This window comes from Clinocottus analis, unplaced genomic scaffold, assembly GCF_023055335.1.
Source record: "Clinocottus analis isolate CAN_PGR_092001 unplaced genomic scaffold, fCliAna1.0.p SCAF_20, whole genome shotgun sequence".
Taxonomy (NCBI): domain Eukaryota; kingdom Metazoa; phylum Chordata; class Actinopteri; order Perciformes; family Cottidae; genus Clinocottus; species Clinocottus analis.
In genome coordinates, this window is record NW_027175932.1 from 11,153,737 (window position 1) to 11,181,518 (window position 27,782).

General features: G+C 49.0%; 1 protein-coding gene across 13 annotated transcripts in view; it reads right to left on the bottom strand.

Moving 5' to 3' along the window:
• The window catches only part of sox5 (SRY-box transcription factor 5), a 202,307-nt gene that overhangs the window by 25,477 nt on the left and 149,048 nt on the right, over positions 1–27,782 (bottom strand). For 9 of the 13 annotated variants that reach the window (XM_068586176.1, XM_068586185.1, XM_068586183.1 and 6 more), the window contains 5 exons: positions 18,742–18,828; positions 13,628–13,800; positions 12,235–12,303; positions 3,685–3,811; positions 601–692 (listed from right to left, as the gene is read on the bottom strand). In XM_068586176.1, coding sequence (XP_068442277.1) covers positions 601–692; positions 3,685–3,811; positions 12,235–12,303; positions 13,628–13,800; positions 18,742–18,828 — 548 coding nt within the window. The remainder of the gene's footprint in view (positions 1–600; positions 693–3,684; positions 3,812–12,234; positions 12,304–13,627; positions 13,801–18,741; positions 18,829–27,782) is intronic. The other 4 variants (XM_068586178.1, XM_068586188.1, XM_068586184.1 and 1 more) reach the window with 3 other exon arrangements.

A 27,782-nucleotide genomic window follows, 5' to 3' on the forward strand; every position in this document is an offset into this window, starting at 1 on the left:
ACATTTTTTATCAAGGAATGCTTTTCCCTCACTTGTTGGCTTGAGATATAAACGTGTAGCCGGCAGCTAAGAGGTCACAGTGTGTAAAAATGTAATCAACATTTTCGATCGAAGGAGATAACTTTGAAGGTAAAATGCATGAAAAAGAAGCCTCGGTTCTGTTAAAAGAGACTGAAATCTCCTCAGCGTCACTCACACGTCAGCTCTGACAGTCCATCTGAGTATCTGAGTGTGGCCGGACAGAGCCCGGGGCTCGGGTTACACTTGTCAGTTCTGTGTGATTTTTGAGCTCCGATCACGAAGATCATGTTCATATGGGATCACTTCCCTGTCCACGCTGAAAGCGACAGCTTTGCACCCCCCCCCCCCCCCCCGTCCCTCCACCCTACCCCCCGGCTGTGTTTGTGGTCTTGTATAGCTCAGTGGGCAGTATGTGGTGTGAACACAGTCGGGGGATTTATTCCCAATTGGACCACCCAAGTGAATAGGGGAAAAAAAAAGAGTATGTTTTTCGTCGCTTGGTTGTAGTCGTCATTTACTGGAGGATTTTGGTCCCTAAATCTGCGACCGAGAGGTCATCTGTAGATGCTGTAGTCTTACCTGGAGCTGGAGCTGTCCCAGGCCTGGCGTGGCAGCGGCAGCGGCGGCGGCGGCGGCCATTGTTGTGGGGATGAGCTGGAGAGGGTAGTCACCTGAGGTAAACCAGACACAAACATACATTTTTTAAAGCATGTCAGTGACGGTTTTTGGTGCATGTTTACACACCAGTATGCCCTCCTCCAGTCCATGCCCGACATCTCTCTTTGATCTCTTCTTCCTGTTGCATCCCTCTCTTCTCTCACGCTTTCCTGCTCTGTGACCCCTCCTCCACTCCTCAGTCCATCTCCACTCCCCTTTCCCCCTCATCCTCTTGTTTTTCTCCTCCCTCTCGTCCCACCTTCACCCTCCCCACCCCACCTCTCACACCACCACCACCTTCGTCCCCCTCCGCCCACCACACCCCCACCACCACCACCACCTGAGTCCCTCTCTGCAGCTGTTAAAGCCGCTCTTTGTGTGTGCTGCCGGTAGGGCCTTAATGAAAAGCCTGATTGTGTGTCCTCCTCCTTAATACCCCCTGACAAAGAGCAGCGAGGTGAGGGGATTCTGATAAAGCTGGCCCCAGCGCAGTAATTAAGAGCCGCCACTGCCGATTGCTGTTCTTTCTTCTCTCTCTCTCCCTCTCTCTCTCCCCCTCTCTCCCCATCTCAACTGTCTGTTCTCCTGCTTTGTTGGGAGAGAGCTGCTTTCAGTCTCTCTCTCGCCCCGTCTCACACTCCCTCTCTTCTTGTGTCCTTCTTGTTGTCATCTTTCTCTCTTCACAAGTTACTCTCCACTCCTTACCCCCTCCCCCTCTCGCTCCCCTCTGTCAGGATTGATAAATCAAGAGATAGATGGAGGAACAGGGCGGAGGAGATGACAGGAGTGCAGGGAGAAGGAGACAGAGGAAAGGACGAGTGGGGTTTATTAGTGACCAGGTGCAGATATGCCGCGCTGTAATTACTTCGAGGGAGAGAGTGAGAGAGAGAGAGGGAGGAGAGGAGGGAGAGAAAGGTCAAGGATGAAGGGGGGAGGAGATGGAGGGTGAGGAATATTGCGCTTAATCATCGTCATATTGTATGAAACCTGCCTGTTGACGGCTCTGATTTACATTCGGACATGCCCACTAACCAAAACGCAGAACACGGAGGTCAGACTTTCATACGGAGATCACATCGAGGACACTCTATTATCCGTGGAGAAAAACTTTGGAATGTTCTCAGGGTTTGACCTTACATTTCTGACCTCAACCTTCGGCACAGCGGCCAGCTTCTTGTCCGTATCGAGACCTTCTATTGTGCATGTGCCCATGTAAAGTGTGTGTGTGTGTGTGTGTGTGTGTGTGTGTGTGCGATTGGCATAAGCCAAGACTTTCCTTCAGACATATTTTCCCATATAACTCGGTTCTTTAAAAAAAAGAAGAAAAAAAAAGGCGAAGCGAAGCCGAGACATTCTTTTCTCCAAGGGAGAGGGCGGGCAGGAGGGATTAAAGAATTATTTCAGGACTGTGTATTCTAGGGGATGGCTCTTTTCTCCTCGCTCCCTAGACAAACATGAGCTGGATGGATATTTATGCTCCTCCTGGGGGTCGCTGTAACAAAAGCGAGAAGGACGGAGGAAAGCAAATATGTTGCTCTTGGCTCGGGGACAGCGACCTCGGCGGACGGGGATGAAATCTGTCACTGACAAGCAGACGAAAGAGGGACACACATCGAGGGAAGTGAGAGGCAAACCGCCACCAAATATTCCTTTGGTGTCAATTTGAGCACAATTTCGCATTTTCTAAATTCATCAAGGGAAGCTCCACAGACTCAGAAGGGACACTTCCAAAGTTGTTGTTTTGTTAATCGCATTTGTAAGGGTTGGAAATAAGAGGAAAAACAGATCATTACAAACCTGTCACAACTGAAATTGCAATTTCCAACATGTATAATAGATTATGAAAGTGAAAGAGTTCTCTTTAAACACGTCGCGTCGGCAGCTTGGACGGTCGACTGTTCAACAAGTGTTGAAAGAAAAGCACATGAATCCACAACGCGCGGCCGAAATCTTCAGAGCGCTGAGAGAATATGTCGGAGCACAATGCTACACATGTCTTATTTAGAGCTGCCGCACCAAACTGCGTCAACTGGCAACAACTTTGAAAGTTGCCAGAGAGTTTTCTCAGGGGCGGCTCAGCCTGGCGCAGAGTGCCAGTCCGGTTGGAGCTGGCGGAGGCAGTGAAAAGACGAGCCCACCACTTGACGGGGTATTTACGTGGGCAGTGGGCGTGGGTGAAGATGGCACTAATTAAAATGGAATGGACTTGTTTGGGAAGCTGTGAAACTCTAAGGGAGTCGGGGAGGGGCACTGAGCGCGCACGAGGGCCGTGTGCACGCTCGCATATCTGTGCCGAAGTAATTTTTTTGTGTGTGTTTGCGATATCACAAAGCATTCTCTGGCTGCCTGGACGTGTGTGTGTGTGTGTGTGTGTGTGTGTGGGCTGTGTTGGAAACGTATTCTGGCTGCTTCCCGTGTTAATGTGAGGAGAACCTGGGGCAGGTCACATTACCACCCTCCCCCCCCCATCCCTACCCCTTCTGCTAACCCCCCCATCGTTCATTTATTCCCAGCATCCCCTGGCAAGCACCCACTCCTCTTTTTCTCTCTCTCTCTCTCTGTCTTTCTCTCTCTCTCTCTATCATGGTAAACAACACATTGCCACACAGCCGGAGCGTGATAGCCAAAAAAAAAAAAAAAAAAACATGTACTGCAGGACGCCTGTATTTTGTTGCTTTTAAACATCAAAAAATAGACAAGACAAAAGGATGGAGCCAAAAAGGATGGAGCGAAAGAGGGAGGGAGAGAGAGCGATAAGGGGAGAGAGAGAACGACTGAGAGTGTAAACAGGAAGGGTGTATTTGGACTGGTTTTTCTATTAAGAGAGAGATGTTGTTCTAGGGGCGAGCTCGTCTTTTTGGGAAACAGTCCGACTCCTTGTGTGGGAAAACGGTCAAGCTCTACCTTGCTTGGTGGAAAAAAAACAGTGGGAACATCGCACATGAGAAGTACTTTTACACTGAAAAGTTGCACCTATCAAAGTCGGCGCGTGTGGACGCTACTCACTGCAGCCGGGCTTGTAGTTGAAGCCAGAGGGCATCAGGAAGCCTTGCTGGGCCGCCGCCGCCGCCAGAGTCCGCTGGTCTGGAGGAAAGACGGGAATCATCAGCGGAGGGAGTTGGCCCTGGACCTGCTGATGAAGGAGGAGGGAGAGAGGGGGGGGGGGAAGCGGAGAAAGGGAATGTGGATGAAGGAAAAGAGGAGAAAGGGGGGAAAAGTAGAAGAAAACATGAGCAACTTCTGCATCTCTTTCAGTGCCCGTGCTATAAATAGAGCTGTGTGTGTGTGTGTGTGTGTGTGTGTGTGTGTGTGTGTGTGTGTGTGTGTGTGTGTTTGCAACCGATCTCAGAACAGTACCATCTGAATCATACCATAATAATTTCTCAGAATCATATGCATTCAGGCTTATATACACTCATGTGGTGCATATGGATCACACATACTCAGACTGTAAACACTATCTTCTGGATTCAAAGACAAAAAAAAAAAAAGCAAGTCATGTGAACAGTTCACTCAACTCGCACAACAGCTGGCCTTTTCCTTTTATTTGGAAGATGATGTTCTCTCCTTTTTCCCCACATCAACCCCCTCAACAACGCAAACGCACACACACACACACACACACACACACGCAGACACAACCCTCTCTGCGCGCCCGTCGGCAAAGCGCCATACGACTTCACAAGGTTTCCAGGATTTTAAAAGGAGAAGCAGAAAAAAGCTCCTCCGATGGGTGGCTTTGGCAAGGACGACAGGAGAGAGAGAGAGAGAGAGCGAGAGAGAAGGAGAGAGGGAGACAGAAAGAGAGAGAAGTAGGAGACAGATGGTTGCACTGAACAGCGTTCTGCCAAAAACAACGCACAAAGACTCGCGTGTGATGGACTGACTGACAGTTTGAGAGGAACGATGGGAAAAGATGAGGAGAGGAAGGGAGGAGGAGAGAGGAGAGAAGGTGAGACGAGGAGGGGAATAAGGAACCGAGCTGTACAGCTAAAGTGTAATGCCGGTACGATGTCAAAACCACAAATACGAGAGGAGGGAAAAGGAGCTCAGGCCAAATTCTGTGCAGATTTTAAGCTATTTTCCAAAATGTTGATACAAGAAAAGCAATGTGTTTCCTACTGGCCAACAGTTTGGATGCAACAACAAGATCAGATACATAGCTGTACAAGCACATCCTGTCATTTATGTTATTGTCCTTAATTATCTTGAAACATACAATGTGGTGTTTTGATTGGCTATCGGTTTGGCTTCTGGATCTTTGGGCGCGGCGTCAATACAACACACTGTACTAACACAGGATAAGAGGAAGAGGCCGTTACCCTGTCATCACTGATCTCTACGCACCACGAACAGTTCATCACTTACTTGCTTGTTCTCCTCATGAATACAGTGTTTTTTTTAAGGGGTCTTTATTTGAGTTATGTCGTGCAAATTAATGTGAAAACAGGTGCACAGGAACTTGCTTTTGACAAAAGAGCACACCGTGATGTCTTTGACAGGCTCTCCTCCAGAAGACAATATTCAACTGTTATCAAAGGCCACATCACGCGTCTACTCAGCTGCATGTGACAAGAAAAATTGGAGCCCCTTCAAATGAAATCTGTGATCGGGTCTTGAGGCCTTTGACCTGGATTCCTGGTTGCCGAACACTTCGCTTCCTCTTTCCAGCTCCGTCTCCTGCCTCTTCCTCTTTTGCCGGGAGGGCGGGGAGGTAATGGCTGAATAGGATAATGGTCAGGTAAAAGCTGTTTGATGTGGCAAAATTGATCTGGAATGATGGAAATGGCTGCACAATCACGAGGACGCGCTGGTACAATCAGGTAATGTCTCAGTGATATGGACACTTGAAGCGCTTGAGACAGGTAAATAGAGAGAGCGGCTGTCTCCCAGAGCCGACAGCGCTCCCAGCTTCCCCTGCCTGTGTGTGTATGCTCAATTTTCCCTCGGCGTATGCATGCTCGTGTACTATAAGTACCTATCTGTGTGTGTGTGTGTGCCTCCTCCTCCTCCTCCTCCTCCCGCTCCAGTGTGTCGGCATGCGGCCGCCAGCAGCACTGTAATCAAACTATCACAGCGCAGGGGAATACAGCGCTCTTCAAGCGACTCTTGTTTCCCCCTTACACCAAAAACAATAATTACTCCACCATTTTGGTTAACCATAAACCGCCGCGCAGCGCGATCAGAAGGGAGAGGCGCTCCAGCGCGACGCTCGGACAGGACCCCCGCGGGGACGAATCACAGACAGAACAGTTCCGCTTTGCCTTTCAGGCCTAATTGGACATATGCTGGAGTGGAGCTGGCTAGCAACACTGTAATGTACCGTAGGGAGGAGAGGAGGCGAGGGGAGGGGGAGAGGAGAGGAGAGGAGAGAGGAGAGAGGAGAGGGTGGCAGCTGTAATACATACATACTGTACATAGACACACTGGCACATACACCGATTACGTCTGTGCAGATGGCTTTGCTTTCTGTCCTCACAAATGAAAATGAAGATTTTCCTGCGTCTTCTCCCCTCTATATGTGCCTCTTTTTCAGTCTCATAACAATATCTGCCTCCAATAGAACGATATGAATCAGCCTACAGAACTGTTGCGCGACACATGCAAGTCCCAACAATGGGATTGGAAGATCAGGCGACCGAAGAGAGGCGAGAGAAAGACACAGATGAAGAAGAAGAGAATGGTTCATGGAGGATCATTTCCTCCCATATGGTGCTGTTATAATAGTTGAGTTGGATATATGTGTAACAGCTGTTGAGCTGATGAGCAGCCCCGCGTAGCCTACCATGGTCACTGGCACACACACACAGACACACACACACACACACACTGACCTCTAAACGGTATTACAGACACATATAAGGCAGAAAACATGGGTCAGAGCAAGTTGAGCGTAACAGTGAGAAACAGGGGACTGACTGAACTGTGTGTGTGTGTGTGTGTGTGTGTGTGTGTAGGGCTGAGGAGGGTGTGTTCACTAGGTGATCATGTGATATTGGAGAGTCCCCCTCACACATTCCTTTACCATCCACAACAATCTGATATTTCTCCTCCTACTGGATATACAATAACGCAGTGCTACCTCAAAGTGGATGAGGAGCTCTGTGCGTTAGCCTCGTGATCACAGTGCAAACTTTGAAAACCGAGGGGAAGAAAAGAGAGGGGAAGAGCTCTCTTGAATTAGAGAATGAGAATCAGAGACAAAGGGATGCATTGACAGAAGGAAGGAGAAGCCTATGAGAGAAAGTGAGGCTGCGAGAACCAGAGATGGGGAGAGTGCGAGCGAGGCCAGATCTATCAGGAAATCTCCAGATTCCACATAAAGGAAAAAGGCACATCTGAAACAGCAGGCGCTTTGGGGAATAACGCACTCGTCAGCTCCTCTTTCACATCAGGCCCAAAGCGAACATGAAAACCTACAACACACGCAGACAAAACATCACACCGCCGCTACTGTAGGCTGCCGACGAGGAGGAAAAGGAGCTCTGCTTTTTATCTGCAGAGCCCTCCTGAAACAAACAAAACTGGAGCTTATCTGAGTTTTGAAGTCCTCTAATCAGTGATAACTGAATGCAAAACAAAGAAAAAATAAAGGAATTGGATTATATATATATATATATATATATATATATATATATATATATATATATATATATATAGGAAAACATGTGAAACTTTTTCTTGAGAACTTTCACAGGGGCAAAAAGGACAGACAGAAAGAGAGAAGTTGACGATTCACCCTGGCGAGAGAACTTCTCAGGAAAATAAACAGCAGACAGAGCGAACAGAATGAACGAGCGAGGGAGAAAGAGCGCGAGGAGGAGAGACGGCGAGGGGAGCAAGAGTTGGATAATTGGCAGCGAGTCGAGGCTGCGTTCACCACGCGCCAGGCGGCACAGCTTGAACTTAAAGCGCCGCTGCGGCATAATGAAGATGTGGCCGCTAATTAACATATGGGGTGCGAAACAGGTTGGTTGGCACGCGGCGCGCTAAAAACTCCAAGGTAAAGTTATTATTGGGGAGTAATTAGCTCTATGAAGTTAATGCGACGAACAATAGCTGCCAGCGCCGCACAATATGGCTCGCATCTGAGCGCGCGCGGGGAAAAAAATAAATAAATAGCCCCCGCTAAAGTGCGAGTCCCACAGCTAAAATCTGCTGGCGACCATATGCTCGGGCAATTAATGCAAGACCTGGATGACCCATTGCTAAAGAAGAGACGCGCGAGCGACAGAACCAATAATTAATTTGGAGAGAGAGACGGAACGAGAGAGAGAGAGAGAGAGAGAGAGAGAGAGAGAGAGAGAGAGAGAGAGAGAGAGAGAGAGAGAGAGAGAGAGATAGCCGGCTTTTAATATTAGTCCATTAACTTTCTATGGACAGGGGCTGTTAGAGGCCGGCCTGCTGTCAATGTGGGGGCATGGTTCATGCCCCACTGGCACTGCAATGGCTGCACACACACACACACACACACACACACACCTGTATGTGTGTGTGTGTGTGTGCGTGTGAGAGTGCATTAAAGAGCAGGCATGTGAGGGAGGGCGGGTCTCAGTGGGAACGGCTGCTCGGTCGTGGTCCAGTTTACGAGTGTGCGCGTGCATGTGTGTCTATGTGTTTGTGTGTGTGTGTGTATGTGCGCATCGACACGTGAAGTGCGTAAAGGAAAACACAAATTACACTGGTTGCGGTGTAATGGGAGTGATTAAACAATTACACAGGCAATTGGGTTAGCCGCTCCTATGCACAGAGCACAGAGTACAGAGGTGCTGCTGTGTTGTGTGTGGAAATGAATGGAAAGCTTTTTAGGGTTCTCTGCTTTTGTTTTTCTCCAACAGAATGAGAACTATTGAGCGAGGACAGAGGCCTGCGCTCGTGACCGCGCCAGGTATATAACACTCGGAGGGTGTGTGTGTGTGTGTGTCCGTGTGATTCAGTTAGCAACGTGGGTTAGTCTTAATGGAGAGCTTGTTAGCCGCTGTCGCCGGCGCGTCTGGCCTCTTTTAAACTGGTCAAAGCATCAGGTGGCTTTACTCATTTTATGATCACTTCTCCTCCGTCGGCGCTCGCTGTGTCCCACCTACAGCAGCCGCGGCGCTTGATGAGATGAAGGACAGCCAGCAGAGACGCACACTTCACTGTGTGTGTGTGAGTGTGTGTGTGTTTTGATTCATTAGGCAGGACACGCTGGTGTCCGCTCATCCCTCTGTTTCCATATGCATCTTAAGCGAGCGTGCGCCGCCTCTATTCTATGAATATGTGCGCGTGTTCTCAAGTTAAGCCCTGAGCCGCTCGGCAGGTGAGCTCCTTTCATCCCCGTTGCGCTTCCCAGCGCGGCGGCAACGGCCAACACCGGCAACACCGGGGGGAGCCTCGGAGACAGGTTGTTTAATTAGAATGAGAGAAGACGAGGGGAAAAGCAAAGGGAAGTGTGAGGAAATGTGCTCACCCCTTGGAGCCTAACAAGAAGGCCCCTAGCAGGGGGTAGGGGAGTGTGTTTGTGTGTCTGTCTTCGTGTGCACACACGCTTCAGAGAGCAAGTTGTGTTACACCCTCAGTTTGAGCCCAATTCTCTGCAAAGTAAGGGCTCATTTCTCCTGGACCTGGTTGGGTTTAGGTTTACGATTGAAATTGGGGTTAGATTTGTTGGGAGAGAGTGGTCGGGGAGGGGAGGGGGGGGGGGGGGGGGTAATAATAATTCAGTTTTAGGATTCAGATTAAGGGTTTGGATTAGAGGTTTAGTCAGACTAAAGGTTAGGTTTAGTTTAAAGAACACAGCGAGAGTTGAGCTAGTATTAGGTAAAGCAGAATAAAAGCTCCCTGAAAAGGTACAGTGTGTGTGTGTGTGTGTGTGTGTGTGTGTGTGTGGGAATGAAATGAATGCATCATAATTGATGCTAATTCATGAATAATTCCAGGTAGAATTAATTAGTCAGAGCGATAAAGTAGCCAATCGCTGACTTGTAGACACTAATGACTGGTGTGTGTGTGTGTGTGTGTGTGTGTGTCCTGTTCACACGGTGTGTCATTAGCTTGTGTTGCTGCGATGCCTGCCTCTGTAAATGAACTCGCTTGTTTGTCGGCTCGCACCACATTCAGCGAGTGCCGTTGGCCTAAATGGCGGACGCTAACACGCATATCGCTAGCTTGATTTGGGTTTCGGGGTGAGAGGAGAAAAAAGAAAAAGAAAAAGGAAACCGGACGCGGGGACAATAAATAATTTGTCCTCCTTTCATGAAGGATGTGTGTCACTCTCCTCTCTTTTTCATGAGCTTGATTATTCGTTTCATTTCATCACCTCTTCCAAGTGGACGGTTGAAAGCATTCTTCACAGGCCTTTGGGAGGTTTGGGCCCAACAAAGCCAAGGACGCAGACACACAAACACACACACACACACACGAAGGGACAGCTGAACTCAGCCTCGTTAGGGGGAAATGCAATCACAAGGGGCTTATCATACAGACACAAAAAACACACACACACACAGCACAACACACTGAACCTGGTGCCCTCTCTCTGGCAGGCCATTGTATTGTGGGATTGTGCGGACAATCTCTTCATGAATGATTAAGCAGTGTATTTCTCGACCAAGTCTTTGATGATTGAGTGTGTGTTTGATCATCAGTGGCGAGTGTGCGGCGCTCTCTGCGACTGCTTGCGATACGAGTGTTGCGGGGCCATGCACGGCGTTTATTATTATTATTTTGCACGTTTGCGCACACTTTGATGCGTGCGATTGTCCGCGCCCCTGTGTGTGTGTGTGTGTGTGTGTGTGTGTGTTTTCCTCGTAGCGCTCCCGTGATGAGCCCCTGTTGATTGTGCCCCTCTCTTAACGAGGGCTGCCTACAGCTGCCCCTGCTTGTGAGAAACTATTGTTGGGCCCGCTCAATGGAGAGACGCTTGTTTGGGAAAAGGTTGCAAAGTCATGGGAAAAGAGAGCTTTGTCTCGGCGGGGTCGCGAGGGAGTGAATCATGAGCGGACGTGTTTATAGCTCGACACACACAGCTGCGGCGGACGCGCACGCGCTTCCGTATACGCACAGACGAAGGAGCGGACGCTCGAGAATGCACAGAGTAATCCTCAGACACAAACTTCTTCTTCTTTTTTTTTGTTGTTTTTTTTGGTCAGCGAGACAAAAAAACGCGAACAATTCTCGCACAAAGCGAATAAACACAGCTGCTTTACACAGAGTCGTGGACACACGTCCCAAACGCATGCTATCACAAGGTCTCTTATCACACAAACTGTGTATGGCTAAACTCTTGGGGGGAAAGGGAATGTGTGTGTGTGTGTGTGTGTTCCCTCTTGGACAGGGTGTCTCTTTATGATACAAAGCCCGGCTTTCTCAGCTCAAAATTCAGTGTCATCTGCTTTTACAAAGGCCTGGGCTATTCGTTCCAAGCCACCTGGACCAACATAGAGGCTCCAGTGTAGCACCCAAAAGGACAATACCTCCATTTTCAAGTGTTACACATACACCCATCCAGTGAAGACATAGATTCACATTCAAATAGACTTTTCAGTTGATTTGTTGTATTTCTACATTGGTTACAATCTGCATTATTAGATTTGAGTGACATATTGTTCATGACAAAGACTATCCAGACAAGAAGTCAACCAAGTTTGCATCTCCTCGTACATCCTGGAGAAAGGAAATCCTCCTGTGGATGTCAGCTGATTGACAGAAACACAAGGCGTCCTCTTAAATTAGCATAAATCATTAGATCCATTCCTAGTAACAAAGACCCAACCTTGGACCTGAGTCAAGTCTGATGCAAACTACATTGAGCATGACTGGGCCCAGGAAGAGTCCCATTCGAAGGTCTCGCACTGTGTCTGATTGTGTTTAATACACAAGCAGATCAAAGCTCTACTTAGGCGGAAATGTGTGCTTTGTCGGGAAGGCGAGTAATGATGTCAGGACGTATTTAAGACCATTTCGGCTGGAGCGCGAGGCCACAGTAACGATGGACTTATCTTTAGCGGTTCTGTTTCGAGCTTCCTCCCGAACCCCTTCTTGGCTAATTCTCTGATTTGGTTGCTTTGTTTGAGTTTGTAAAAAAGTTGCTGTTAACTTAACCGAGCCAATCTCGCGCTCTGCCTGTGAAAACACTTTCGCAGCCACTCAAAGACACAATGCAATACATGAAAAACATGTACTTCACTGCCAGTGCCACGGGCAAACTTTCAATTATGTAATAAAGACTTAAAATGAACATACTGTACAAGTACTATTTTATTTTCCAAGCAGACTGACCACCTTCAAGTGATTACACAAGTAGTGTGTGTGTGTGTGTGTGTGTGTGTGTGTGTGTGTGTGTGTTAGAGGAGGAGGGGCTAAGTCAACACTGATTCAAGCCCCCCAAATGCTGATGGCTGAGCAAAAAGCTGCAACAATCACAATCACAAAATTGCCTTCGTGGGACACATCAACCAAACACTTTGAAAGATACATACACATGACTACATACGAGGATGGACACACACACACACACACACACACACACACACACACACACACACACACACACACACACACGAACGCTGGCCTCACCTGGATTTGTTGCTGCAGGAGGTTGATTTTGTGTTGCTGCTGCAGAAGCTGCTGCTGTTGCCGGGCAATCTGGGGACGGGGAACGCGACACGTTATTGGAATGTGTATGCGTTGTGTTTGTGTGTGCGTGTTGTGTGCGCGTGCACGCGTGTCGGTGCGTGTGCGGGGCCCGCGGGAGATGCGACACATCTGCAGGTCTCTGAGGCCCCAGTTGCACGACAGAGGGTCGATGCCCTGGTATGAAATATTAAAGAGCTCATCTCATCTGGACTCACAGCTCACAGCCAAGTGGGCAACAGTGTCACACCGACACACTTACTGACATGAACACAGTCTTTGAATTCAGTCATAATCAATTTTAAGACATTTATTTTCACTTTCACACAATTCTTGTCACCGATGCTTGTAATGTAATTTAGCTGGTGAAGCTTGCTCTCGTTCTGCAACGATTTTAAGGCCAAAATGCAACAGAAACTAAGGAGAACACGGCGTGCACACACAGCTCATTCACATACAGCCGGAAGCGCTGCACACGGGTGCGGATGCAGCCATGGGCACCGTGAGGCATTGTGTTTGTCACAGGTGATTTGTCCTTACAGCTGTGTTTCTGCATGTGTGTGTGTGTGTGTGTGAGTGTGAAAGAGTGAGTGTGTTCTCTTTGTAAAACCAAGCTTTCCAGAAGCTAAAAAGCACAACAAAGAGGGAAACCCTTCTCTATGCAAATACCTGGCAGACTCTCGCCTGGGAGCTTGGAGTGTGTGTGTATGTGTGTGTGTGTGTGTGTGTGCGCGTGTGTTGGTGTGTAAGCGTGTGTGTGAATGTCTGCGCTACATCCGCTCCAACACTACATACCCTCAGCTTATTCCTGTGCAGCGTCCCTGTGTTCAAGCTGCCAAAGGCGCATGTCTCTGGCTGTGTGAACACCGTACAGTGTAAGGTGTGTGTGTGTGTGTGTGTGTGTGTGTGTGTCTGCGCGAGAGAGAGAGAGAGAGAGAGAGGGAGAGAGAGAGAGAGAGAGAGAGAATCCAGGATGGCCATTTGTGATGTTTAAGTGTGTATCTACCTTCCAAATCAGCATCACATCATGTGCTTTTATTGACTGTTATTTTTTGTCATTACTGCAGGGTGTATGGGGTGGATTTTCTTTATTATAATTATATATCTTACATACATAATTATAAAAAAGAAAATCCATCCCACAGAGTCCTAAAATACGAATTACCGAAACAATCGAGTTGCCGAAAGATCTGACAGGAGGTTTGTAATACAGCAAAACGTTTCTCTCGGGAACTGAAGCCACACTAAACGACCTGTCAGGATGGACCGGCTCTGCGGCGAGGACATGCAGCGCGCAGCATTTCCCGTCACGCGCGGCGCGCCCCGGTCCACGTACCTGGTCCTGCTGCTGCTTGGCCAGCTCCATCTGCTGCCTCTGCTTCTCCATCTGCGAGGCGGCCAGCTTCTTCTGCTCCTCGTGGGCCGCCAGGAGCTGCTCCCTCAGGCTGCTCAACTGGCCGATCATGCCCATCAATTGGCGCTCTTTCTCCGCCAGGCTGTCTGCGGTACCTACGGGGGTGAGGAAAGCGGGTGAGAGGGGTCAAAGGTGAGAGGGGGGCACTTTGAAGAAAACTTCTTTCATCATTTGAAAGTTGTTTTTAGGCGACTAGCTGATCACAGGGCATCTATACGTCTTCATTAATGCACAGTAGCCATCGGCAAATATGATTCCTTGTGCGAAGACATAAATATAAGATGTGATGGCAACGGGAGCAAAAAAAAAAGCTGTCATGTCAAGGCGTGTTCTTCTTCTTCTTTGAGCGATTTTCATGGTTATCCGGAGGCCAGAAAGGATTGCGGGGGTGAGGTGAGAGGTCAGAGGCATGAAGGGAAGAACGGAGGAGGAAGGAACAACAAAGCAGTGTAAAGCTCTCCATGGCTTGTTGGTCAACGTAATATATGGCTGGTTAGGGGCCTTGGACGGGGAGGCGGGGCTTGTTGGAGGAAGGTATGTTTAGCGAGGTGCGTATGTGCGCTGCAGAGTTGTAAAACCAGATGTTAACTTCTTTTCCTGGGCACATAAGGCCAGCAGTGATTACCCAAGAGTCAAGACAAATCCATCACGACCTTTATTGCTTTACTGAAATAAAGAAAATAAATCTGGCTGGGGGAACACTAGTAACCAGGCAAAGTGTGGCGGCAAAACCTGAGCCAGATTAATGTGTTCAACAAACAAAGTCAATCGAAATCTTTCTGCCAGGTAAAAAAAACCTACACTTCATGCAAAAACAACCTTCAGTAAAAGTCCAAATTGATTTGAATGGCATTGATTTAGGGATAAATATGGAGATCGGTCTACATTTGTGACTGTGTGTGTGTGTGTGTGTGTGTGAGTGAAAGAGAGAGGGAAAAAAAGAGAAGGCGAGTGTGTCTGGTCTGTGTTTACCCTGCAGTCAGCCAACCTCCTGCTCACATTTAGCATGGCCTGACCTTTGACCTCTCAGATCCTGACATACCAGCTCCATTACACACACACACACACACACACACACACACACACACACACACACACACACACACACACACACACGGTCTAAATCATTCAACAGGAAGTAGTTAGAAAGAGGCACACTGAGGCACAATCAGTACGAGTGTGTGCGCCCATGTCTGGTCATATGTATCAATGTTTGCCGACATGCCTTTGTTGTGTTTGTGTGTGTGTGTGTGTGTGTGTGCGTGCGTGTGTGTGTGCGCACAGTGTGCACGTGTGTGGGATAGCACAATCCCCCATTGTTCTTCAGCTGCTACCTTTAACAGGGCCACATTCCTGCGCCAGTCAAACCAGATGAGGAAGAGAGGGTTAGGGCGAGGAGAGGGAAGAGAGGGAAGCGAGGAGGAAAAGAAAGAGAAACACAACGGGGGACGAAAGGGGGAGTCGGTGGGAGAGAGGGAAAGAGGGCGAGGAGTCCCGGCTGCTGACCTGCCCTTTGACCGCTCGGGAAGGTGAGAGCCATCCATTTGTCCTGCCTGTTGGTAGCCGCCGCCTCACGCCACCCCCACCACACACACACACCCGCCTCCACTGCCCACCGACACCACCACCCCCCCTCCACCTCCTCCTCCTCCCTCACTTCCACCCGAACTCCATCCATCCGCCAACAATGAACAATAAAGGCAACTGTCGGGAGCACTGGCCGCTGGAAAAATAAACACGCCGCTGTCCTAACTCACAGACCCACCTTTGTAGAGCCAGAAATGTGTGTGTGCGTGTGTGTGTGCGTGCGTGCCCACTTGTGTGTGTGTGTGTGTGTGTGTGTATAGCCAAAGCTGACCAAGACAAGAAAGAGCCTTGTGTTAAAAACGTTAGCCTGTTCAAATGGGGGGTGAACGGGTGGGGAGAAAGAGGGCAAGGGGGAGAAAAAAAAGGATAAGGGGGGCTTCCAAAGGTGAAGCGATGGATCAAAGGAGTCTTTCTTGTCGAGGGTTCTTGTTGGGGTTAACCCCCCGTTTACAAAAACACACACACACACACGCACAAATGCAAACACAGTAAAATATCTGTGCAACACAGTGTGTATGCTGAAGTGGAAGGACATTCCTTGAAGCAGCAGCCCTCAGTTAGGTGTGTGAAAAACGGAGACAAGCCGTCTATTCTTCTTCTACAAGCTGCTCTCGATCCCCCTCTCAGCTGTGGATCTTTCATCAGTAAACCAGAGTATTTGCCCAAGAAGACGGATCCAAGAAAACAACACGCTTCCTAACTGAGACGAGATTTAGGAACTCTCCTTCGAGGATGTGAGATGCCTCGTCTCTCCCTTCTCTCTTTCTTTCTTTCTCTCTCTCTCCCCCATCTCAGACTTTCTGAATTTCCGCGGCCGTCCCATAAATCAGCTCCCGGCGGCTTGTTTCCTCAGCTGCTGCGAGGCCGGCAGGCCGATCGATAACTGGTTTCCTCCATCGGTTTACACACATTCCTCCCTGCGGCCCGGGCTTACCTAAGAACCTGCCGAACCGACGTCAACTCTGGCTTTTTGTCTTTCTCGCGCGCGCACACACTCGTGCGTGGCGTAATTAAGCAATTTGTAACAGTGTAATACTTGTCACCGTGTACGCGGGGCTAATTAATGACCCCGACTGGAATGCTAACCCCCCCCCCCCCCTCTTCTCTTCCCGGTAAGGGGGGAGGAGCTGGGATGAGGGGGAAGGGAAGGAGGAGATGGATAAGACACGGACATGATGGTGGAGGAGAGAAGAGGGTGAGGGGAAGAAGAAGAGGAGAGGGAGATCGAGTAAAAGCGGTCTGGAAGTGGCGTCAGTGTATTAAGAAATATATTGGCATGGTCATGATGACGCTATTAGGGTAAATAATTACATTTACATTAAGCTAATGCAATTAAGGTTTGATTAAAGCACTTATATGGTTTGAAATAACCTGATTTTAAGTAACTCAAGTTGACTTGATTTGTGCGACTGCAGTCAGCATCTTACTCTGGGGGGATTGGAGGTTGTGAGTTTGTCTTTACCCTCTTAAATCCTGTTTACGAGCATCCAAGCTGTATTCAAACCCGAATAAAGCCAAAGCTCCAAGATCTTCTGGGCAAAGGGTTGAGGAAGTGTGTCTAAAATAATGACATCCAGAATACTTTAGTGGGATGAATGAAGAATCTCAGCTCTTTGGTTTAAATACCCTCCTCTGTGACGTTGTTGAGCTTTAATGAAGTGCTGAAAACAAGCAGATATTGTACATGAACCTGTCGTGCAGCGAGCAAAGACACATGAGGGGCAATTCAAGAGTTTAAGAGATGAGTCTTTCCTGTCACTCTGTATGCTGCAGATCTGATGTTAATGACACTATACTGTGGGGACATTTATTCTAGTGCTATGAGTTCCATACTGTCTGTGTGTGTGTGTGTGTGTGTGTGTGTGTGTGTGTGTGTGTGTGTGTGTGTGTGTGTGTGTGTGTGTGTGTGTGTACAGTATATGTGTGTTTTGCTAAGTGAACCGCATGGGGCCTTTTACCAGACAGTGCAGGAGGCGGTGGCTCAAAATCACTTTGTTCCCCCACAAAAAGCTCTTCAATGATATTCGATGGGGACCAAAAAAATATTCAAGGGATGCACTGACAAGAGAGAGCGGCGCGCGCACACACACACACACACACACACACACACACACACACACACACACACACACACACACACACACACACACACACACACACACAGGAACCGACTTTCCACATATATATCTGTCTTTTTTTCCCTTCACAATAACAGCCACAAGTACACGTTCGCCCTCAAAGACACACATTGTTATGTAAGCAGTGTAAAACACACACACACACAGACTCGACTGTACGTGCACTTTTCCAGAGCACACACACACACACACACACTCGCACACACTCCTGATATTGCTCCCCAGCTGTTGGTGTGCGGTGCGCCACGCGGGACGCCCCTACACAGAAATGTCAGCGCGGCGGGGAGCTGGGAAAAGGGGGTTTGATCAATGGAGCCCCCCTCTCCACGGCCACGCCGCTCCGCAAGGCTCTTTGATTACATATTGCTTTGCTTCCTAATGAAGCTCAATTACTGGAGGAGAACGACGGCTTTGCCCCGGAGTTACAGGGAATAATAGCCAGTTTTCTTTCTCCTTCTCCCCGGCTGACTCTTTGCTGCCGCGCGTTCACAGCGCTGCGCTCTCGCTTCCCCCTCGTCTCCCTGCCCGCCCTCTGCCCGCCCTCGCTCGGTGCTAAGAACTGGGTCTGCGAGGACAGAATGAGCGATTAGCGCCGAGATTAACGCAGAGCTCGCTGGACCAGCAGAGTCTGTCCGACATGTCGGTCAAAGGCGGGCGACGAGGCGCCGGCTCGGTTCAGTTCAGGGCAGATCAGATCTTTGGATTTCAGTTCAGCTGAATTTAGTCAACGTCAGTTCAGCTTGAACAGAGGCCGCGTTTACTCGGCTTTCACTGGCTTTAAACTTAGTAACTTCACGTCTTACTGCATGACGTCTACTGGTATTTACAGGAACTGTTGGGCTACAAAGAAAACACTGATGCCACATTCTGAGCCTTGAAACTGTCAAATAATGTAACTTGTGTTTCCTTGTGTTTGTAAATATGATTAGAGTTTTTGCTCCCGGTTTTCCCATCATGCTTAGTGTAAACAGGAAGTGTAAGGTTGTCAGTGTTATCTGTCCGCTTCCTCTGACCCCTGTGTTTTGTATTTTTTTTCCTTGCATCTTATCAGTTTGCATTTTTTGTGACTCATGTCATGTCGCATTAGCTGCTAGCGGTTCTGCACCGTGACCGTGGACACAGACAACAGTGCGCTACATCCCTTTTTATTAGGTGGAAAGATGTAAAATCTCATGTAAAAAAAGGTCGCTCATTAGATTTACAGATTCCTTTTTCTCAATGGACATCGGAGGTGCATTTGATTAAGTTTAATGGGTTAATTGAATTCCGCTCACTTAAGTTTAGTTCTGTCATTATTTAGTTTTACCATACCTTTAATTTCTCCGATGTGCCCTGAGCCCATGGCCAAAAGTTTATCCTTCCAGTCCTTTGACAACAGCCTCTCAATGCTGGGGGCCTCTGTTTAGGGGAGGGGAGGGGGGAGGTGAGGGGAGAACGGGGGGGAAAGGGAGGGGGGCAGAGGAAAGAGAGAGAGAGAGAGAGAGAGAGAGAGGGATTCAGTTGGCTGGCCAACATGACAATAAAGCTCATTTAAAGTCCATTTGCTGTAATAAAGGCAGCGGCAGCTCAGCCTAATGGCCGCATCAGCAGGAGAGAGAGAGAGAGGGAGAGGAAGGTGGAGAGAGCGAGAGAGAGAAGCTGATAATCGAAAGAGAGGGAAATCTGAAGAACAAAAACAAGTGAGCAAAAGGGAAAAGAGCGAGAGAGGCAGCGCAAGATAAAGAGAGAGAGAGACAAGTGGCGAGAAAGAGAGAGGCTTTTTCCCTCTCACCTGCTGCTAGAGAATCATTAGCCCTGTGGGCCCTGAGACAAAGAGGGCCTTAATGCACCCGCCACAATGGACACATTATCAGCCAGCGCTTTGTTTTCAACACACACTCCACAGACCCTTACACACACACACACACACACACACACACACACACACACACATAAACCCCTGCACAAACACACGCATGTGCACACAGGATCACTAATTACAATCCTAACTACGGTCGCGATCGCACACGCGGACGTGCGCGCACACACACACACACACACAGGCGCACACGCAGTGGGGGGAAATGGAAATGTCACACAAGAGAGCATACACATGCTGAGACTCAACCCTACATGTGTGCACATTCATGCGCTAATAGCAATCGTGCGCGCGCACACACACACACGCACACACACACACTCAAACACACGCACGCATGTACACATAGAGAGATGCTACCATCAAGGCAGTCACCCTGTTGACTGTTATTGACATGAACAAAGGGGAGCGAATGAAATGATCAGACAAAGACAGACTGAAAGTGTGAAGCAAGAGGGTGAGAGAGAGAGAGAGAGAAAGAGAGAGAGAGTACTCTATTTACTAGGAGCCATCTGCACTTGGGATGCGAGGCCTTGCTAAGGAAGGAGGTTTTACACTTTGAGAGGGGAGATTAACCCTATCAGCCAACGCAAACACACTCTCTTTGGAAGCTCGAAACACAGACACACACATGCATGCAGACTCGAGTGAGCCCACACTGTATATGTGTATGTATATATAAATATGGCCGCAAACGCACTGACAACTTGCTGATGGCTGGAGAAAAGTTTGTTTGTCCCCCCCAGATTATTATTAGTATTTTCTCCCCCTCCATAATGACAAGTCTGAATTGCGAAAAAAAAAAAAAAAGTCTTAATCTCACTGGTATGAGACAGCTTGCCTGCACTGACACACGCTAATGCTTCACACAGAGCGGGAGAGGGAGAGGGAGATGTCCGGCGTGTTGAGCTGAACAGCTTAGCACTTTTCCTCAACGAAGTGAGACATGAACGCGCTGCCGCCGCCGCCACAATCAAACCAAAGCACTTTTTACCCAACATCCAAACACAGACACACACATACAAAAACAGCGGCGCTTTGCCCGAACTTCCTCCAGTCTCTCCTCTTCATCCCTCCTCCCCCGCCCCTCCTCCCTCTTGTCTGCGATGGAGTGAACGAGGCGAGATGAGGATGAGCAGCCACCTGGAGATTTTCAGGATTTGAAGCGACACATGATCACACACAAACAAGGACGCGCGCGAGAGAGCGGAGACGAGCTCCGACACGCGCTGAGCGCTGCGGCGTGTCCTACATACTGTACCTCGGGTTGCGTGTGCGTGTGTGTGTGTGTGTGTGTGTGTGTGTGTGTGTGTGTGTGTGTGTGCCTGCAGCTTCCCCAGAGGCCTGAATCAGGACGTTTCCTCTGGCTTCAAGACGAGAGCTACTCATGCTCCGTTCAATTCAATGGTGCACACACGCAAAGACACACACACACACACACGCGCGCGCGCACACACACGCACAAGTGTGCGTGAATGTAACGGGAGATCAATGCTGAACTTCAAGATGTCCACCTCTCGCGCTTCCTATTTCTCACCCCTCCCTCTCTGGCCTTTTTTCAAATCCCACCGCCGTCCTTGTCCTCTGACTCGTCCCGTCCTTTGCTTTTCTTTTTCTTTTTTTCCTCGCCGCTGCCACTCAGCCGGTTAGTCAGTTTCAGCGCCGTGTTCCTGATGTGCCCGAGTGCTTTGAGGAGGGCCGAGGAGGAATCTGTTGCAAAACCAGGGAGGACGGAAAGAAACATGCGTCGGGAGGAAGAGAGAGTGCGCTCCTGTAACCCCCCCCTACTGACAGCTGTCTCACCATCACCCCAACAGGTGCTATTAGCCCCTGGCGCTCCCTCTCTCTCCCCCTCTCTCTGTGTCTCTCACTCCCATCTCTCCCTGCAGCCCCCTCTCCCTCAACAATGACAGAGGCTTTTAAGCCAAAGAGCTTTGACAAGTGAGAGGGAACAACAAATGGCAGTGTCGCCTGTTCTCTTTCCATTGCACTCCCTCTCCGTCTCCATCTCCTAGTTATTATTTTTATTTATTAACAGGGCTGCAGTTATTGTCCCCAGTGACAGGCCGGGGCCACTTTAACTATTAATAAAAGCCAAGAGGCTTTTTCATTGTGCGGTGGATGGAAAAAAAAAAAAAAAAAAGAAGAAAAAAAGGGGAGGAAATGGGCAAGTGGAGGGGAAGAAGAGAGGGATGAGGAGAGGGGAACAGAGGAAGAGCTGGCATGCTGTAGCTTTTAGCGAGATGTTGATTGATGTGGTGAACACTATGAGAAATGAAGCCCTCACTGTCACCCGTGACGAACACACAAAACGCACACCGCAGGCGTGTGCGTCCTGAATCCGTGACCTCAGGAAAAATGCCCTGGCCTCGCTCGCGCATTAGCGTCTCATCATGGCTGTTTGGGCACTGGTGGAGGCATTAGTACACCTCCAACTGCCAAGTGCATTTCCTTGTTGTCATCAGTGTGTCAGAACCTGACTCGCCGCCGCCGCCGCCGCTACCTGACACTGCACAACAATAACGACTCGCCTCATACAAATGAACTCTTCAACAACTCTTTCCACTTCTCCTGCGATCGAGGATTTATCCGCCTCAGTCCGGTCCGTTGAAATGCATCTGATTTTTATCTTCTACAGTATTTAAAAAATAGATTTTTTATAAAATTCGCTTGACAGTTGGGACAGAAACACGGCAAGCGCCTCCTACTGGTTATTAACGCCAAAAATCACATGATAAAGGAGGACAGCGCAACACTTTCCATGAAAATCAGAGTAGCTGCTCCCTGTTCGTCTGACGTATAGGACGCCCACGTGTGTGCGTGTGTGTGTGTGTGTGTGTGTGTGTGTGTGTGTGTTCTGTGAGGTAAGCGGGTGGAGTTTGGTGCCCACGCAGGGGTGTGGGCTGCATATTTGCAGGGTGGGGTTTTGGGAGCTGAAGGCGAGGGAGGATCCTCGCCTCCCCCTTGACCAAAAAATGAAGGGGTGAGGACAATGAACAGAGAAAAAAGGGGAACAAGGAAGTGGAAGTGTGAGGTGCACAGGGCGGTAAAGGAGTGTGTGTGTGTGTGTGTGTGTGTGTGTGTGTGTGTGTGTGTGTGTGTGTGTTTACCCATAAGTAGTTTTGAGGTTGTGAAAAAATGTATATTCGGTATCAGCTTCTTATTAAAGTTTACATTGGATAAAAAATGTAAAGCCAATATTTTCGTTAAAACGACACGTTGGAAACTATTTAAACAAAAAAAAAAACACCCTTCCTCGTTGTGAACAAACGACAATGAATCCCGCTTCATACGAAAGTGCATTGATTCATCGGAGGGTGACGTTCATAACTCGGATCCCGCGCGGTGGCGGCGGCGGCGAGAGGGATTCTGGGAAAAGCAGAGGGGGGAAAACGCTGACAATAACTCTGGAATCGTCGACTATTATCTTGGCTCATTGGCTCAAACGGAGTCAAGCTGCTGCCCTGCAGCCGAGCCAAAACAACCCCGTCCACCTGCCGAGAGAGAGCGAGAGAGGGAAACAGAGTGTGTGTGTGTGTGTGTGTGTGTGTGTGTGTGTGTGTGTATTAGAGCAAGCCCCCATCCGGCTTTTGGATCCACAGTGAGCTTTTGGTTCAGAAGCTGATGGAGAGAGAGATAGAGAGAGAGAGATGGGAGGAGACTCAACTTCAGTCCAGCTCGTCCCAACCAACCTCACAAACAATACCATCTCTCTCTCCTCTCGCTCACTTTCTATTTTTCACTCAGACGTTTTGCCCTGAGTCACAAGCGGCCAGCTCTATTTTTCCTATTATCTCATTTTTGTGAAGCCTGGAGACCTTTAAAGAAGTAGGGAGGGGAGGGAGGTAGAGAGGGAGGTAGGGAGGGATGGTGGTAAGGAGGAGGAGGAGGGGGCTAGTGGAAAGAGAGAGAGAGAGAGAGAGAGAGAGAGAGAGAGAGAGAGAGAGAGAGAGAGAGAGAGAGAGAGAGAGAGACCGGGCCCTCGGGTGCACAACAAAGGGACCTCTGTGCCAGCGCCAGGCCCAGCCGGGCTCAGAGGAGGGTGGAGGATGAAGGAGGAGAGCGAAGACGAGGAGGAGGAGGAGGGCCCACAGGAAAGGGCCCTGGCTTGGGACCCATGGCCGCCCTTACATCCCGAAAAACAGGCTCCACATTGACTTGGGCCTTGGCAGCGACGGGGAGGGCTCCAGCACCCCCCCCCCCTCCCTCCGCCCCGTTTTCCTTCTCCGTTCCCCTCCTCCATCCTCCTCCTCCACCCTCCTCCTCCTCCTCCCTCCTAAACCGAGCAGGGGTCAGCATTGAATAAGCAATTATACGAGCACTAGCGAAGTTTGTCCAAGACTGCCACCCTGAACACTGAAGTATTGAGATGGAGGGAAGAAGTAACAGAGAGCGAGGAGAGATGCGTGGCGACTTCTGTGGCGAAAAAACACATTCGCTGGCGGCCACGACGGAGACGGAGAGAACAAGCTTACATGTGACCTGAAGATTAGATTATAACTGGCATGTAAACACCTTAAGGAGGTTATCGTAACTGAATTACAGTCAACATTTGATAGGAATTGTTTCATGGCAAACCACAGACACAAATGAGGTCTGTCCACGTCGATGCACTCATCAAACTTCTTCTTAATGAAGGAAGAACACGGGGGCCGGTTGGAGGCTGCAAACACACACACACACACACACACACACACACACACACACACACACACACACACACACACACAGTGTTGCTATGTAAATAATATGAAGTAATTGAAGTCTTTCAGTAGTACGATGTTACAACTGGATGGTCTGCATTATGGAGACGGTGGAAGAAACTTCAGAACAGAAAATTGCATCTCCTCACTTATTTACACCCTCTTGATACCGCAGCTCGTGCGCTTCAGTCTGGCTTTTCCCTCCCGCTCAAAGCCCCGGCGTTCTCCATTACCAAATGATGATGTTGATATTTTGATGATCAATTCATGTCCGGTTGAGCTGGGCCATGTGTCTGGACACGTTTTCATCGATTCCTTCTAAAGACGGTCCAATCGTTTTCCAAAGCGAAGCGGGCCGTGCCAAGACGACGGGCCGTCTCTCGTCAAATACAATTTAAAAAAGAGGGGCACTCGACGGCGGCTCGAGAGAGGAGGAAGAGATCGAGAGGGAGACGTATCAAAAAGCTTTTTGTCCGAGCGCACCTCGCACAGCCACCTCCGCAAGGTTAGCCGCTAACAGTACCAATTACTGGCTTGTTGTCGGGGAGAACAGCGCTTGGCAACAGTTTCCGCGGTGGCCGGGCCTCTGTGTAAACACTAAAATCCTCCTCCTCCTCTTCCTCCTCCTCTTCCTCCTCCTTACTTTGTAGCGCCCCTCCCAGCGCTCTACGTCTCCCTCTGAAGCAGAGGAGAAAGAGTCGGAAAGAAACAGAGAATGTGCACAAATATATATAAATATATGTGTGTGTGTGTGTGTGTGTGTGTGTGTGTGTGTGTGTGTGTGTGTGTGTGTGTGTATACTGTATGAGTGTGTCTTCGTCTCCGTCCCTGGTCGGTCTCAAACGTCCACAGTGACTCTTAATTCAGAAGCTGCTCCAACTTTAGTTATTAATAAGCACCCAGACCACGAGGCGGGCTAAGGGGACTCTTTCACGCACACACACACACACACACACACACACACACACAGAGTATTTGGCACACACTCACACAACGAGCTATACATGACATCAACTTCTGAGAGACTTCTATTATTCACCGTGCAAGGAAAGTTTAATTTTTGGGTGAAGCAACGAGGGACATATGGTCCTCCCCGAAAGTGCTGTGACGATCGCAGACACATTTCGGGGCGACACACCTGTTAGCAGAAAATCACACACACACTCACACACACTGCATCACTTGCCAAAACACCTGAAGACTACCGGAGAGAAGGCTTCATTTATGTGTGTGTGTTTTTTTTTAAGCAAGATAAGGTTTCGGGGTGAAAAAAAACAACCTTTAAGAGAAAAATAAGCGTTTTCCCTCTCATTTAAATGTGCTGAAAAGAAAATATAAAAAAAGAAATTCAACTAACGCAAAACAACAGATGTAGTGGGCTCTCCACCCAGTCTAATATTAGCGATTGTATGGATGTATAGCAACATGTTTCCATAAAATGTGACGTTCTAAGAATAGGCCGCGGCACATAAAGCGAACATTTACAAGGGTGTCAGTCAACAATTTAATAAATTGAAAATCCATTTATCTGAATACAGAGTTCTGCCCTTCACTCCACTGCCTTTCCCTAACAGATGGTGTTGTGGGTGCTTATGTCCAATTTGATTTGAACCAAACCCTCAGCCAATTTTTACACTGGCATGAAATCTCAGCGAGCCAGATCCACACACTGGCAGTCAGAAATAGCAGCGGAGAGGGCGCGACATTGTGAAAGCACGATGAAGGGCAAAATCTGGAGCGACATTCGAGAAAGTCGCAGAAAAACTTTTCCTTGTTGTTTCGTTTTGCTTGTGTGCCGTTTATTTTATTTTTTCTTCGTCGTCTTCTCTCCCTTCCTCTGCATGTTGTTTTGGTGCTGAGCTGAAGAAATTAGCGATGCTATCTTAATGCAGGGACAGAGAAATGTCCCTTTCTCACACACACACACACACACACACACACACACACACACACACACACACCATTTCCCCAATTGCCTCAGTGACCTCCATTATCATTAAATGGTGTTTGATAGCATCTAGACATTTGAATCCGCTGCGGACTAATTCAGCTCGGCCCCCGATAGCCGCTGCCACCGCACCTTGTTAGGGACAAGCTATGGGGCCGAACGCCGATCCCATTTTCATTTTACTGCCTCATACTTCACAGGCTGAAGAGACCAAGTGTCAACCGTGGCCCTGATAAGCGCCACATACTGCCCGCTAATTGCCTGGTTAACAAACATGGCCTCATGAGAGACTTTTGAATAGATAATAAAGCTTCACACGCAACAAAGGGTCATGCTTCGTTTCAAGCGCAACACACACACACACACACACACCAGGGATCCTTTGACAAGCAGCTGTGTCGTGCACCTTTTAAACGTTTTAGTCGCTCTGGTTTTTTTTGGAGGATCACCTCATATGTTTTGTGACACTCTCAGAGACGCAGCTCGCAAACCGCCTCCTCAACCTGAAGCCGGCCGGCGTGAGGAGAGGGTTAAATACTCCGGGCCGGCACTCTTTTAATGCACGCACATCTCTCCCTGTCAGAAGCATCCTGTTGAAGTAGGCCAAGGCTTGTGTGTCGGCGTGCATCTGTGTGTGCGTGAGTGTGTCGTACACAGCGGCTCGGGCTTGCCGTAATGGAAAATGACACTTGCAATCTGTCTCGTGGCAATAACCCCTCTTCAGTGCTCTTGTCTCCACTCCGCTCGCGCGCACACGCAAAGGCACGTGCACACGCACACTCAACGTCTCTGTCACCGCGGCAGCCCCCGGGCCGTCCTTGTCACTGCACAGCTTTATTGCATCACTTTAACGTGACAACAAAAGAAGACATTGTGTGTCGGGCCTGCTGCGTATAGGAGGGGGGGGGGGGGGGGACAGACCCACACATTAACTACGCGAGAGACAGGCGAGCACGCGGGCGCACACACACACACACACACACACACACACACAGAGTGCAGCGCTTTCTCTTGTGAGTCGTGACATTTTTCGTCTGCCTGTCAAAGCAATGACAGAGAGACAGACAGAACAGCAAGACACTCCTGACACACTGATGTTGCTTTGCATGTTTGAAGCCTATCTAAACAGGGCTGTGACTTTAACCTCCCCGTGTGTGTGTGTGTGTGTGTGTGTGTGTGTGAGACTGATGGGTAAAGACTGTTATTTCTGACGCTATCATAGTTTTGGCCCCGTGTTGGCCGTTTGATTGACAGTTGGCTTGGCTTTAGAGTGGCTTTGCTTCGCCGGACGGCGGAGGCGGGACCCGCCTATTCCTGTTAACGCGGACGCTGCTGACGGGCACCGACAGACGCGCACACTTTTCCCTCTGTTTATATGTCTGTTTGAGTCTCGATGCGCGTCTCCCGTCTCGTTCTGTCTTTCTTCTGTATACGTGTGAATGTTTGTTCCATCTGTGCGTCGATCAGACGGAGCACGCTGTGAAAGCCTTTAAGAATAGCGCACATTGTCCTGTGTGCTGCTCAAAGATAGCGCGACAGACATGTGAGAACCATTAGACCAATGGCAACAACCGTCCAAACAGAGCTGGAATGCTCTGCTGACTAGCATGTGTGTGTGTGTGTGTGTGTGTTTGTGTGCCTGACCTGTTAAAGTCACTGTGCTCCAAATATTCGCTCACGTCTACCCCCCGTAAATACTTTCCTACTCCCAAATTTTCCTGGCAAGATCGCGCTTTTTTTTTTTTTTTTTTGGCAAGGAAAAATAAAAAGAAGAAGTTTGATCGGTTGATGAGATCTGCCTCGACGCTGCTGGTTAGGTCGCATTTAGATCACTTAGCCATCT